The sequence below is a fragment of the Mercurialis annua genome, linkage group LG6 (genome assembly GCF_937616625.2).
Source record: "Mercurialis annua linkage group LG6, ddMerAnnu1.2, whole genome shotgun sequence".
In the NCBI taxonomy this organism is placed as follows: Eukaryota; Viridiplantae; Streptophyta; class Magnoliopsida; order Malpighiales; family Euphorbiaceae; genus Mercurialis; species Mercurialis annua.
The window spans coordinates 33,568,195-33,582,699 of NC_065575.1; the positions used below are offsets into that span (position 1 = coordinate 33,568,195).

Below are 14,505 nucleotides of genomic sequence, written 5' to 3' on the forward strand. Positions count from 1 at the left end.
GGTGTAAGCGTAGAGGCAAGTTCGGGATGGAGGCTCTTAAAATTGATATGAGTAAAGCTTTTGATAGGATTCGTTGGGAGTTTGTCAAATTTATGCTTAAGAAATTGGGTTTTTGCGATGCTTGGGTTAACTTGATTATGTTTTGCTTACAATCGGTCAAATATACTAGTATTGGTGATTGTGCGAGTATGGACCCCATTATTCCTAGTCGCGGTTTGAGACAAGGCGATCCCCTCTCACCCTATCTCTTTATTATTTGTGCGGAAGGCCTTAGCCTTTTGCTTGCCCATGAAGAGTCGGAGAGTAATTTGCATGGAGTGTCTATTTGTCGAGGTGCCCCTTCTATAAGTCACCTCTTCTTTGCGGATGATTGCTTTTTGTTCTTTAGAGCTTCGGAATTGGAGATGAATGTGGTTTAAAATGTCCTTGATTTGTATGAACATTATTCGGGCCAACAGGTTAACTACAATAAATCCAATATCATGTATAGTGCGAATGTCCAGTTAGATGATAGAGCGGCTATTAGTGATATTTTGGGTGTGGTGGAGGTGAATGATAGCGGCGAATACTTGGGCCTCCCTTCGTTGGTAGGGAAAAATAAGACCTCTATTTTTAGCTTTATCAAAGATAGAGTGTGGAACAAAGTGAAAGGTTGGAATTCAAAGTGTTTGTCGAGAGGGGGTAAAGAGATTTTGATTAAAACGGTTGCCCAATCTATGCCTAATTACGTCATGAATGTCTTCTTAATTCCTTTACGGCTTTGTGAGGAAATAGAGAGAATGCTAAACTCTTTTTGGTGGGGTAGAGACCAAGTAAAGAAGAAAGGAATTAATTGGGCAAGTTGGAATCGTCTTTGCGTTCCTAAGAAGTTTGGCGGTATGGGCTTCACAAAAATTCACGATTTTAATATCTCTATGTTAGCCCGTCAAGCTTGGCGTTTGATTAATGAGGAAAATAATTTAATGACAAGAGTTCTAAAAGCAAAGTATTTTACAAATTCTACATTTCTAGAGGCAAAGTTGGGCTCGAATCCGAGTTATACATGGCGTAGTATCTTCGAAACGCAATCGGTAATGGAAAAGGGCTCTAGAATAAAGATCGGCAATGGTAAGAGTACCGATGTGTGGGGCAGTCCATGGGTTCCTGGCAACAACAGTGGTCGGATTTTAACTCCAATGCCAGAAAGTCTTATTAACGCAAAGGTAAACTCTCTTCTTGAAGTAGATGGTCACTCTTGGGACGTGGGACTTGTTAGAGACGTGTTCATTGGCAGTGATTTAGTTAATATCCTTAGCATCCCTATTAGCATCAGAGATGTCAATGATATTTGGCTATGGAAGTTTGACTTAAAGGGGAAATTCACAGTTAAAAGCTGCTATAGAGCTGTAATCGGAGAATTTGATGGCGATCCGGATGGTGCATGGAGTTATATTTGGAAGATGTCTATCCCGCTCCATATCCGCAACTTTCTTTGGCGGGTATTCAAAGACTTTCTTCCAACGTCCGAAGCTCTCGCTGGTAAGCATGTGTTTGTGTATGACCGGTGCTCAGTCTGCGGTGATGGGATTGATAATGCTGCAGACCTCCTCTTCTTTTCTTCGGCAGCTGCAAGTTGTTGGAAAATTATTAAGGTTCCAGCTTTGAGAGATGATATGAGTGTAGCAGACTGGATTTTTAAATGGTCATCAGGTCCGGTAATGGAAGATAAAGTCATGATAGCTTACACTTGTTGGAACCTATGGCTCAATAGAAACAACTCTGTTTGGAACCAAAAACCAGGTACGCCGGAATCTATTCTGGCAGCAGCAAGCTCACAAACAGCAGCTTGGTCAGTGGCCAGGTCTCCGGAGGTCCCTTTAAGATTGGATAATCTTTTGAAGGAGGATGGAAAGATCCGGTGGTCTCCTCCAGCTCAAGGATGGTTGAAGGATAATGTTGATGCAGCCACTTTTTCAGGCAGCCTTGGTACCGGCATCGGTGTTGTTGTTCGCGACTGGCAGGGGCAAGTAGTTTAAGCTCGCAGTATCAGGTTCCCTGGTAATTTATCTCCGAGATTAGCTGAAGCAATGGGTATTCGAGAAGCTTTGAGTTGGCTTAAAGATTGCAAAAATTTGATCGTCGAGTCTGACGCGATGGAAGTTGTGCTTGACATTAGAAACCCGGACCTTTCCGAAACTAATGTTCTTATTGATGATTCTTTGTCTTTAGCTAAGCAGTACGGTAATGTTATTTTTGTTATCGTTAGGCGATCTGCGAATCAGGCAGCGCATGTTCTTGCGCAGTATGCCCGTTCCATTTCAGGTCATCAGGAGTGGTTTTGCCACTTCCCTGAATTTTTCACAGATGTAACTGCTTTGGATCATTAATATATTCCGTTGATTCTAAAAAAAAGTAAAATCAAATGAGTAATACCTTCCTCGATTTCTTGACATAGGCTTTTTCATGTTAAAAAAATCAACAATGCCTATTTTCTTTTATTGTTTCGAATGAAACATACTTGACAATTTTTTTCCAGCGTACGGTGTCTTTATTTTAGATTTAGCAATATTCAGGCGTATTTGAACGCTTGAAAGGTCGCGCAGCCGACTTCACTACATGAGCTACAATAGACTTTTGTAAATCATGATTTCAATCAACAAAATAACAATTAAAAGGAATTAAATAAGATAATTTCAAAACAAATTAAGTAAAAAATTAAATAAATTACACAAAAATCAAAAGAGTAGTTACATTAAAATATCTAATAATTTAAAATTTAATCAAATTAACAAAAAAGAATTAAATAACGATAATTAAAATTAAAAAATAAAACTAAAATCTAAGTCATGATTTCAATTAATAAACAACAATTAATAAGATTAAGCAAACTAATTTTGAATCAAATTAAGTAAAAAATCAAACAGATTATAAAAAATGAACAACAAGACCCTAGAAATTAGACTGACATAATTTAAAAAAACAAGAACAACAAATTAATGGAAAATACAACACAAACAGTACGAATCAAATACAAGTATCGAAAACTCAACAAAACCTACAAATTAAAAAATGAACCAAGAACTTGCAGGATTTTATGGAGGAAAAGTTCATGGAGAAAAAAAGATCAAAATTAAAATAGAATAATGGAGGTTGTATACAAGAAGGAGAAGAAATCGCGGAGAAGAAGGAGCAAAAATTGTGAAAATTTTCTTTCACAGCTCTAACAAAAATCTTGGAGAAGAAGAATGATTGAGAGAAATAAAAAAAAGCGTATAAAAAAGGAATTTAAAGTAAAGATTATCAAAGAAAAAAAATAAGGTAGGTAAAGTAAATATTGGGTTGGGCCGTATAAATGAAAATAGCTCCTGATTTCCTGCATTCTATATAAAAATTTTAATTTTTTTCTTTCTTTCTTATATTCAGCTCTTATCACTTTTTATTATTATGCTATATCAATAACTATATTTTTAAAGTTATATTTAATTTTCACATCTTAATTTGCTGAATTCGATAGTTTTATATTACATTCAATATTCCTCAACATATTTATTACTCATTAACTTATCTACAATATGCTCTTGTTTTGCATTATTTTGTTTAATTAAAATTTTAAAGTTTCGCTCTTTTCATCGAATAATCCAATATCGAGAACTTTATTTTTAATAATGTTGTTAAATTTTTAATTGTTTCAATTATATTAATCAACACTTGTTTCAATATATATTTATTTTTAAAATTTTGTTAACGTTTAACAGCAAACTCGCAATTTGAGCTTCCGTCAATTTTTGACAATTCTAACATTATATCTATCTTTCCAAAATCAACCCTTATAACTTATTTCTAATTCATTTTGCAACAGTTCTATCATCTTCATTCTTTAAACATCAAATTTAGAAGTTAACCCTTTCATAACATCGCTCTTAACATCAACTTCATATTTTAAAAAAATTGTTCATTAATTAACAACCAATCACCAACATCATCAATGGTTTTGATACGAGCAAGAAGCCAAGTGTTTCGAGTCAAGAAAATCCTCAGGAATCGCATATCGAACACATCAAATAAGTGGTGTTTAATGGAAAAGAGGATAAACAAATGCCAAATATGAAGTGAGTGGTTGAGGTTGATGGAAAGATTCAAGGTGATAAGAATTTGCAGCTGTTCTTCACCCTTTTTAGAGATTGTATCAATAATTAATTGAGGTAAATAAATTTTTAAGATTATAATCCTTAAGTCTCCACTTTAAGTTGTGTTCATTTTCATGCTATCATTTGTTTATTTCATCATTTATATTCATCGTTACACAAAACTCGTAAGTTACTCTAATTGGATTATGAGCAATATTATTTAAATACCTTTTACGCACACTTTAAAGTTCGGTTTTACTACTTTAATCATATTAAATCGTATTCGAATATCTATTACAGTTTTTATCAAATCTCAAGTTTTAGTATTAATCAAACTAATATTTCGTAAATACCTAATTCTGTTTTAATACTTTCAATATGTAAAATTCTTTAATTTGAAAGACATCCAGTAGAGCTCATGGAAGTTGGTTGTCATAGTTGGACAAACTTGGCAAAGATATATGAACCGAACATCAAGTATCTGGTTACCAAAAGAAAGTTACGATAAAAACATTGTAGGATGTTGCAAATCTATAAGGCTTAACGAATGAGATCAGAATTATAGAGTTCAAGGATGATAATTAGTTAGAAGGTAAAAATTTTGGGCTGAAAAAGGACCGTCAAACAAGTCTGTCGAATTATTTTCAAAATCTACTTACTTGGCACTGAGCTGAGAGATGATGTCCATTCTTGTTTATTATTTTTCGATTATTGATTATCCTATTTTAAATGTAATCGTATATTATGTTATCATATTTTTTATTTTAATATTATTAATCCTTGCGAGAAAAGTGATCCATACACTAAGATAATATGAAGATATCCTTGCTCGTATTTTCTGATTTATTAGCGCCAAATTTAATTGTAAGAAATTATTAAAAACGAATTATGGAATTTACTTTTTCATGTGTTAATATTAGTTATTTTTAACCTCCTATGAATTTTATTATAGCTATAAATGTATTATATTTTTTAGCACGAGTCATAATTTCTAAGTTGAATTGTGTGATGATGAAATTAAAATTCTCATTAAAATATAAAATTAAGATAGAAATTTGATAATATGCACTAAAATTAAATATTTAGTAAAGTAAATTACACATTTTTTTAATTTAACGAAGTAACAGACATATGTACTATAAGAGATTGAAATGCATTTTATCAACTAGTACACTGGAGTCCAGGCAACATCTCTTCTATAAGCAAATCAGATAAAGCCTTGTTAGCTTGATGAGTTAAATGCCATCCATCCCAATATAAATATTCTTTAGGATTTGGACAAACTGGTACATCTTTAGCTCCACACATCTTATCCAGTTGGCCTAAAGTAACATTATATTCACCTCCAGTGCCACAACAAGCATTTTGATATGAATTTAATCCTGCATATACATAATAAGGAAGTCTTAGTTTAAGTAATAATCATATGCATAATCTGTAGTGGAGCTAGAAAATAAAGAGGAGGGTGGTAGAGGTAGAAAGCGGTTGGTCCTTAAAAAATTAAAATATAATGAGACAATAAAAAATAATTAAAAATAGTAAAAAACGTGAATAATGGATAAAAGGGTGGCCGTTCACTATGATTTAAGTTCCACCACGCCTATGCATAATTTATGAACATGTTTTTCATAATTTGTTATATATAATGTAAAGTAGTTACCCACCAAGAGTTGAACGATCTTTGATGACCGAAAATAGTGCATTATATAGGTCACTGAAAACAATGGTGACATTTGGATTTTCTTTTTTTGCTTTCTCGACAGCTATTTTAAGACCATCACTGTGATAAGCGGAGATATCATTATAGTCCTTCAAACATCCAAATGAATCTTTAGTAGTAGATGTATTTGAAAACATTGTCAAGTAAGCTGGCGAGCAACCGATTGGGTAGGATCCACTAACAACGATTCGACGAGCACCGAAATTAATTATTTTCTGTATTAAATTAAAAATAACAATGGAAATTAGTATTATAACTTAACAAAATATATGTACAATCTCAACATATTTAACCAATAAAACAGACATTGTGTTAAAATATTGAATTCTCATATTCAATAGATTTAGCGACTAAAATAAAAACTAGTGATTGGTGCTCAATTAGCCATAGATAAAAAAATAAATTCATCCCTAAATCTTTCGCTAATTTTTTATTGCTAATTGTCACAAATCAATCGACAATATCTATAATATTTTTTTAAATTTTCTCCGACATATTTGGTGTTAAAGAATGTAAATTTTTCACTAATTATGAATAATGTGTTGCTAAAAACAATTTTATAATAGTAATTTTTTAATAAAAAAAAATAATGCATGGTCGTGTGAGTAATTGAAAGTAGACTTACTTGAATAGAATCTTCAATGGTTGCCACAACTAAAGGTACAATTGTTTTATTTACTTCATAAACGCTATCACCTTTCTGGAATGCACGACCATAGTCATTTCCTCCAATTCCCACAATAAAAAGGGTTGATTTTAATTTCTCTTGACAATCTATTCAAAGATCAAATTTTACATAAGTTATTGTATATATGATAATATATATTACTAGTATAAGTATATATATACATTAGTATATTACCTCCAGTGTTATTGCATATGGTTGAGAGAAGGTTTTTCATGGACTCAAGTTGTACTTCAAGAGAAGTATTGGAAAAACCAAGACTAAGATTTAATTTCATTAGAGTTTCCTTTGGTAAAGCTGTCACACCAGCCACTGAAAAAACTGCCCCATGACTGAATGTTGAATTTGGATTTTCATATGGTTCAAGCAATGGAAGACCGGCTGATTGTGCTGCAAATTGTTGGAAGCTACGTCATGTAATTCCTTTTGTATAAATATAAAAATAGCATAAATTTTGAAAATAATAATCAATCTTTTGTGTAAATTGAATTTTTATAATTACAAATTCTATTTAATGAAATTCACTTATTAAGAGGAAGATGAAAAAAAAGTTAGGTGAACCTAATTCATTACGTAAGAATATTGAATATTCATTAATAATATGACAGATGCGTAATTAGATAAAATTCTCAATCATGTCTCATTAATTAGTAGGTTTTAATTAAAATTAAGTGCTCTTTATTGATTGAATATTTTAAATCACTCCACATGTTATATTATATAAAAAAAATCATATACATGCGTGGTGGACATGATTCACTTAAAATTACCTATATAGTCAATTAATAGCAATCCATCTGAAGATCTTCCGGTTGCTTTACCGATAGATTCACCATAAGGCAATCGAGCATGATAAGCTTGAGGAGTTTCTACTATTGAGTTTCCCGTATCTGAGACCGAATCACCAAATTGGTAAATAGCATCAAGTTTACAAGATGTTAGATTTGCCCCATAAGTATTTGAAAAAAATAAAAAGATTATGAAGTTGATGATAAAAATAGAAAGATTCATAGTTTAAAAAGAAGAAAACAAGTATGTTTAGTTTTTAAAAAAAAATGTGATTTATGTTTTAATTTAATTGTGAAGCAATTTATAGGGAGATTTGAATTTTAAAAAATAACAATTATAAATAAAAAGTAGTTATAATTTTAGCCTAAACATATAGCTCTTTAACCATAAAACTAACTACTTTTATTATAGCCATAATTTTTAATTTCTCTTTAAGTTGTACAACTAATATCCATTTGCTTTTAATTTGTATAACCTTGCATGTATAGCTGTATGTATTAGTGTATGCAACCTTTGTCTGTAAAATATAACTCCAAAACAAACATTACATATATACCTTTTTACAAGTGGAGTTTGTTATTCATGAATGATCAATATACATGAAAATTATTAATTTTAAAACAGTAATTGTGATTTTGAGTTTAAAAAATTAACGTTGAATAAATAGAAAATTATAATAAGACTTTTTTAAAAAAATAGTTATAAAATTTACAAAAATCAAAACTTAATTTCAATTTTTTTGAAAACTGTTTTTCTAACTTTAAAAAAAAACTCAAAAAGCCTTAAATATTTGATAAATATCATGTGCATACGATTTTCTTAAAATTTAGCAATATCAAATGTAGTGGCAAAAGATTTAAAAAAAATTTATTTAAATTTTGTCCTCCATATCATCTTTAAACAAAATTAATCAAATAATCTCATATTTAAAAGAATAACTTGAACTCATTTAGTAATATAATGAAGTTTAATTGGGTCTCAATAAAGTTTCATATAATTTTCTTACTTTTAACCTTAATAAAGTTTCTCTCTTAATAATTTTTAGCCTAGTCTAAAAATTATTTCTGTCGTAATGTCTCAGTTGGATTAAACATGATCTAATCTAGATTTTTTTTAGGGTAAACAGATTTCATTAAACTTGATAAAGAGCTGATTTATCATCATTAAATGAATCAGAATTTCAAGAGGACAAACCTCTTCCTCTTATGATACTCATTACAATATCTAATTGTCATTTGAGCTAAGAAATGAGCTACCATATAATAACTTCTTAAACTATGGTGAATGCCTAAACATGCATGTTTATTAGTTAAATTCTTACAATCATGAACTATAAATCCTAGGTTATTACAAGGCATATTAACTTGATTGAAGACATCCACTATTAATCTTTGAATCTCAAAGGAAATAAGATTTTCTTCTTGTGCCAGAACAATACCATCTCATACTGAAGTCTCCCAAATATTCTGTCGAAAGGAACTTTCTCTCATATTTCCTTCCGAGTTCATAATAAAAACACCCAAACCATGGCATTTATTGATTTTATCAAAACCAACATCTGTGTTAATACAGTAGGTGTTAATGTGAGGAGATTTCCATTTAGTTTCCTTGCTTCCAACTTCCTCAGTCTCTATACACCAGTTCTTCAAATCCAAAATCTGTCATGTGATGCGTAAAATTGCAAGTGTACAATATTATGATTTGCAACATCCTGTTTGATCATCATGTTATTAGCGACATGGCATACAAATCCATATAACCAAATGATATCTCACATCTCAAAACAAAACATGCTACAACACACTCAGAATCGTCGTAAAAAATCAAAATATAGTATGGCATCGATCAAATGTACGCTTTAAAAGCTCATTCCAAAACATAAAATCAACAACAATAGCTTTCAAGTTCTAGTCGATCTCCACGGTTTCAAAGTCATTTTCCAGAAAACCTCTTTTATAAAACAATAGTTATAATTCCCAAAAAATCTCAATCCATAAAATTCACCGAGTTAGCCGAGTTAATACAACTTCCAAGCTCAACTCCCAATTTTGGTGACCCAAGTCAAACTCACAATAACCATTTATAAAACGTATTCTAAATATTTATAAATCCGAAAAATGCATTTAAAATATAACCTCTGTGTTTCCAAAAATAGGGCATCAACATAAGTCCAATCTATTTAAAAAGCCTCAAAAAGAGAAAAGATCCAAAATAAGTCCAATCTATTTAGAATATCACACCAAATATTCCTTGCAAAACTACAATGAATTAGAATGTGATCCTGAGCTTCCAAAACTCCACAAATAGAACATAACGAGTTCTCCAAAATAACAATAGAACGAATTGCCAAAAAATGGAGGGAAGGAACTCTATTATGTAAAGCGAGCCAATTAAAGAACATAACACGAGGAGGCGCTAAAGATTTCCAAACGTGGCAAAAAGGCAAATCTGTTCAGCACTGTTGAACCGAAGAAGCTGACCCTGCGCGACGCCTTGTTGACTCAGCAATAAAGCTTCTCTGCGATGCTTGATTTCTCCCATTAACAGCTCTAATAATCTCTACCACTCGGTTCCTTCTATAGCTAATGTCACTTGCTGCAGCATTACTCAGGTCCATGTTATTGCTGCTGAAAACGAAGTCGGATTGCAGGATAGCAGCAGCAGGTTGACGAGCAGAAGCAGATCGCCCTTGGCTAGTAGAAGCAATTCGGCGATGAGAAGCAGAAACATGTTGGCTTTGACGAGCAGGTGCAGCTGGTTGACGGGCAGCTACTGGATTGTCTCTGTAACTGCTGATTAAAGTACAAAAAGAAGCCGAGGTGCACATACCCGAAGAAGAATTCCACATTACCTCGTCTTTACAACCCAAATTGCAAATAATAGGTGCAAATTTAGATTTTAAATCAGCAAGTAAAATAATCTCATTACCCCTTAAACGACGCCTCCAATGCCAACTATCACTCCAAACATCTCAAATAGTTGCGTTTTTCTGATTCGAAAGATAAATAAACGAGGAAAAATCAAATTATCCGGCCCTATACCCATTCAATTATCGTTCCAAAAAGAGATAACAACCCCATCTCCCACATCATACGTCACATTATTGATAAAAACGCTCCAAGAAAAAGCATCAATACAACACAATTTTCTTATACCTTTCCGGATAAAAGAAAATCTTTTAACATCACCATGCAATAAAGATGTCCAATCTATAACCTTAGAGTAACTAGAAACAATCTTGTACCAAGTAGATTCCTCATTATTCATTCTCAACTTCCAAACCCATTTGAACAATAAGCTTTGATTTCTAACAAGAAGACTAGAAATACCCAAACCCCCTTTTTCAAAATCTTGACAAATAACACTCGAAGACACCTTACTAAGAACGCGGGAATTAACATCACCTCTTCAGAGAAATCTCATCATATACGACTCCAACTGATTCCGAACTAAACTAGGCATACTGAACAAAGACATAAAATAAATCGGTATACTAAACAAAACTGATTTAATGAGATTTAACCTTCCTGCAGGAGAAAGAAAGGAACCTTTCCAAATTGCCAGGCGCGACTTAAAATGTTCCACCATATGATCCCAAGAACCCATAGACAGTCTCTTATTAGATAGAGGAAGACCCAGATATCTAATTGGAAACGAGTCTATCTTACATCCTATCAAAAGCGCTGCATCAGATAATTTAGAGTCACATAACCATTCCATATCAATCTTAAACAACCATTCCATAAACACATACTCCGACTAAATATAACAATACGAAAACAGATGACCAGCGATACTTCAAATGACGACATACTACAACATCTCAAATCATAAACTTTGTACTAAATCATCAAAAGACGTAAATGATGTATTCCAAAAACAATAATTTAGAAAACATTAAGGCAAACGTAAAAAATTCAAAATGCCATATATTCATTTTACTGACAACGCAACAGAAACCATATTTTGGGGTATTGTGTCCAGACTATCCATCCGGGCCTCGTGTCAAAACACAAGTCAAGCCAAAATCACTTTCTCAATTACCAACATCATGAATAAAAACATGGACAAATAAAATATAGCCACAAAACACATTAAAAAATTTAATAACCAGAATTATTTAGAAGTAAAAACAAGATCGACGCCTATCGTGTCATCATATTTGGTAACCAACAATTAAGGCTAAACTCAAAATGTACTCATAAACAAGGCAAAACAAATTCAACATGATCAAAATCATCCAAGGCACAAAAACCAACAAGTAATCACTCTGATGAAAACAATCGATAAATCATAGCATCAAATTTAAACATAACCGACACACACTTCCTATAAGTGTTGGTTGAAAGTAAAAAACAAAAGATGACATTTTCATATAACAAGACACAAATTCTAATTCTGCAGTTATACCTAAGACACGACATCAACTTATCATGTCAAATCAAATAACACACAACATGTAATAAGCCTTGGTTTTCGTAACCAAAGTTCTGATACCAACTTTATCACGATCCAATTTCGTAGATCATGATCGGCGCTAGGGTATTGGGAGTGGTAGCTCTGGAACCCATAGCTAGTCTCGCGGATAAACATACAATAAAAAAATATAACATTTAACCTGCGTAAAACTAATGCTCGGGGGCAACCGAGACTCCAACCTTAGTCTAATAATTAAATCAATGATCATATACAATACTCGGCACAACTCTGAGATTCCAACATAATGGCATATAAATATAAATATCCAAAACCAAAGTATAAATCATGCCAATAATAAATAGCAACAATCAGACCAATCCAACAAACAACACGTCTAGATAAAGATAACAGCTAATTACTATTACGATTTCAAAACTAGCTCAGCTACATTCTTTGAAATAAAGAAAGTAGACTAAACTTCTTGCAAAAAATATTGATGAAACCATCAAACTGCAAAACAAAAGAGGAAAACTAGTAAGTAAAAACTGATTAATAAATGTCACATAATACATACAAAGATATACATATGTTTCAGATACATCTAAAAAACAGATAAGATACATCTCAAAAATAGTATAGATGCGTCTCAGAATTTCTAATGAATCATAACATTCTACATCTCAAAATTTCAAAGTAAAATGAAGTATTTTAAAATTGAAGAAACCATCAAATTACAAAATATAAGAGAAAAATTAGTAAAGACAAACAGATCAATAAATATCATATAATTCATATAAATATATAAAAATAGTACATTTTTGATATATCTAATAAACAACTAAAATACAAAATATTAAATTCTCAATTCGCACCCAAACTTGCAATCTACGTTGCAATAAATAATTGAATATCTGAATTTCTAAGATCAAGGTTTGATACAATATTCTTACATCACCGAATTATAAAAAGAAGCAAGCTTTTGACATAATAGTTGTTTTAGAATTCAAATTAGGCCGCCCTATCAGAGGTAATTTGCTTCCTTCTTTCATGATTAATGCACCTAGAGTCCTTGATTCTCAAATGATGTTTTATATGTTTGGATTAGGTTGTTTTTCGGAGCGTTTGGTTTTGGATATGACATATTGGGTTCCACTACAATGATGTATGCTCAATCACAACAAGGTGCTGCTCCACAAGCTCATAAGGCCCTTTCAACTTTGCAAGACTAGTTTCAAACTCTCAACTTTATCAAAATGATGTGTACTGTGTATGTACGTAAAGACATTCTTCATTCATTCTACTTACCAGTGGTTGCCTTCAACCAAATTAATCAATCTATTTTGGTTAAAGTTCTAATATAAGTTCTGGATAATTCACTTAGTTCGTTAATAAAAATTCCAATTGCAGTTAAAGGTTTTAAAAATTTAGTTAGCCAAATTAATTGAATATTGCAGCACCAGTTTCAGCAGCTCCATGTGAATTTTCTTGCTGAAGACGTTACCTTGTGGAAGTCCGGGAACCAGTCTTTAACAGTGTGAGCATGCTCTTGTTTGTACTTTCCTTCTACAAATCTCTCTTTTATCTTCTCTTTCAATCTCCTCTTCTTCTTTTCCCTCCTTGCTCATCGTCCCCAGATGTCAAGCTAGAGCCTGAACCAGTAGACCTCTGATCCTCCTTAGAACCCTTAACAGTCTCCGACTTCTCTTCTAACTTTCTATCTTTCATACCACTAATTGCTTTAAGCATACATGTATAACAGATTCCATTAATGGGTATATAAAAAACCAAAGACAACAAATCAAGAATAACATTTAAATTAGAGATCAAATAAAAAAAATAACAGATCTAACATATAAAATAGGCGTTATTAATGCCCTTCTTTTTATTCACCGTTACCTTTAAAACCGTCATCGTCGGCTATACCATTTCCACCACCGATCGATGATAATAACTCTGATTATCATCTCTGCCGTCGCCTCTAACTTCTCCACCACCGATATAATCATTTTGATCGGAGGAATCTTATTTAATAAAGGTGATTGAAAAATGAAATTGACAGAGTTCCTAGAGAATTATTAGTGCTGAATAATTTTCATATAAGTGGTAGAAGACAATCCCGCAGTGGATGCTCTGTTTGATCAATGATGGAAGTTGAGAGAAGAGAGTGAAAATGGATGGTTAGAAAAAGAAATAAATTTGAAAACTGAGTCAAAAAAAGGTAAGGAACAATTGGTTAGGAAATGTAAGAAAAAATGAAAGTGGCTAATGGAGTGAAAAATCAGCGTGAATGTAATATTTTTGTAATTTTCTTAAAAAATAAATACAACTAATATAGCTTATAAACAATTTCATTTTGTTGTTGAAAGATCTTCAATTTATCTTTACTTCGTAGTAATTGAATTGTGCTCCGTTGATAGTTTTACTCCATAAACAAAATGAAAAAAATCGCTATATTATATTTTATGAAATTAAAATAACATAAATAAAAGAATGGTTACCGTTAATAAAGAAAATCAAATCATTAACGGTAGTCGGAAAAAGAATAAAAAAAAAAATTGGCGGATAGGGTTTTTTTAGAGAGACAAAAAGGTTTTTAGGAATAAAAAGGTTTACTCAAACATTGTAATTTTTTATTTAAAAAAGCATGTACAACTTGTGTATTTGTACATTAATTGGTCATGTTATTTTTAGATTTTTAATTTATAGTAAAATAAGAAACGCAGTATTATAATGAGGATGAATAAAAAGTAAAATACCAAAATAAAACAATTATTATTTCCATATTT

The 14,505-nt window shown here is 31.7% G+C and overlaps 1 protein-coding gene and 1 long non-coding RNA gene across 2 annotated transcripts; both read right to left on the reverse strand.

Annotated features, from left to right (window-relative positions):
• Positions 1-5,246: 5,246 nt before the first annotated feature.
• LOC126687781 (GDSL esterase/lipase At1g28650-like) lies at positions 5,247-7,522 on the reverse strand. Its single transcript, XM_050382337.1, has 5 exons — positions 7,282-7,522; positions 6,689-6,901; positions 6,452-6,600; positions 5,771-6,041; positions 5,247-5,488 (listed from the first exon to the last, which is right to left on the reverse strand). The coding sequence occupies exons 1-5, from the start codon at positions 7,520-7,522 to the stop codon at positions 5,268-5,270; spliced, it is 1,095 nt and encodes a 364-aa protein (XP_050238294.1). The 3' UTR covers positions 5,247-5,267.
• Positions 7,523-12,584: 5,062 nt separating this feature from the next.
• On the reverse strand, positions 12,585-13,947 carry LOC126653598 (uncharacterized). The gene is made up of 2 exons (XR_007632274.2): positions 13,616-13,947; positions 12,585-13,455 (listed from the first exon to the last, which is right to left on the reverse strand). It is a non-coding gene; the product is annotated as an uncharacterized LOC126653598 (long non-coding RNA).
• Between the last annotated feature and the right edge of the window lie 558 nt (positions 13,948-14,505).

Excerpts from the sequence above, each read along its gene's own strand:
- LOC126687781 (XM_050382337.1), bottom strand. The coding sequence starts at position 7,522 with ATGAATCTTTCTATTTTTATCATCAACTTCATAATCTTTTTATTTTTT. Across the intron at positions 6,902-7,281 it reads GCTATTAATTGACTATATAG|CACAATCAGCCGGTCTTCCA; the intron begins GTAATTTTAAGT and ends AACAATTTGCAG. Across the intron at positions 5,489-5,770 it reads CAAAGATCGTTCAACTCTTG|GATTAAATTCATATCAAAAT; the intron begins GTGGGTAACTAC and ends ATGTATATGCAG.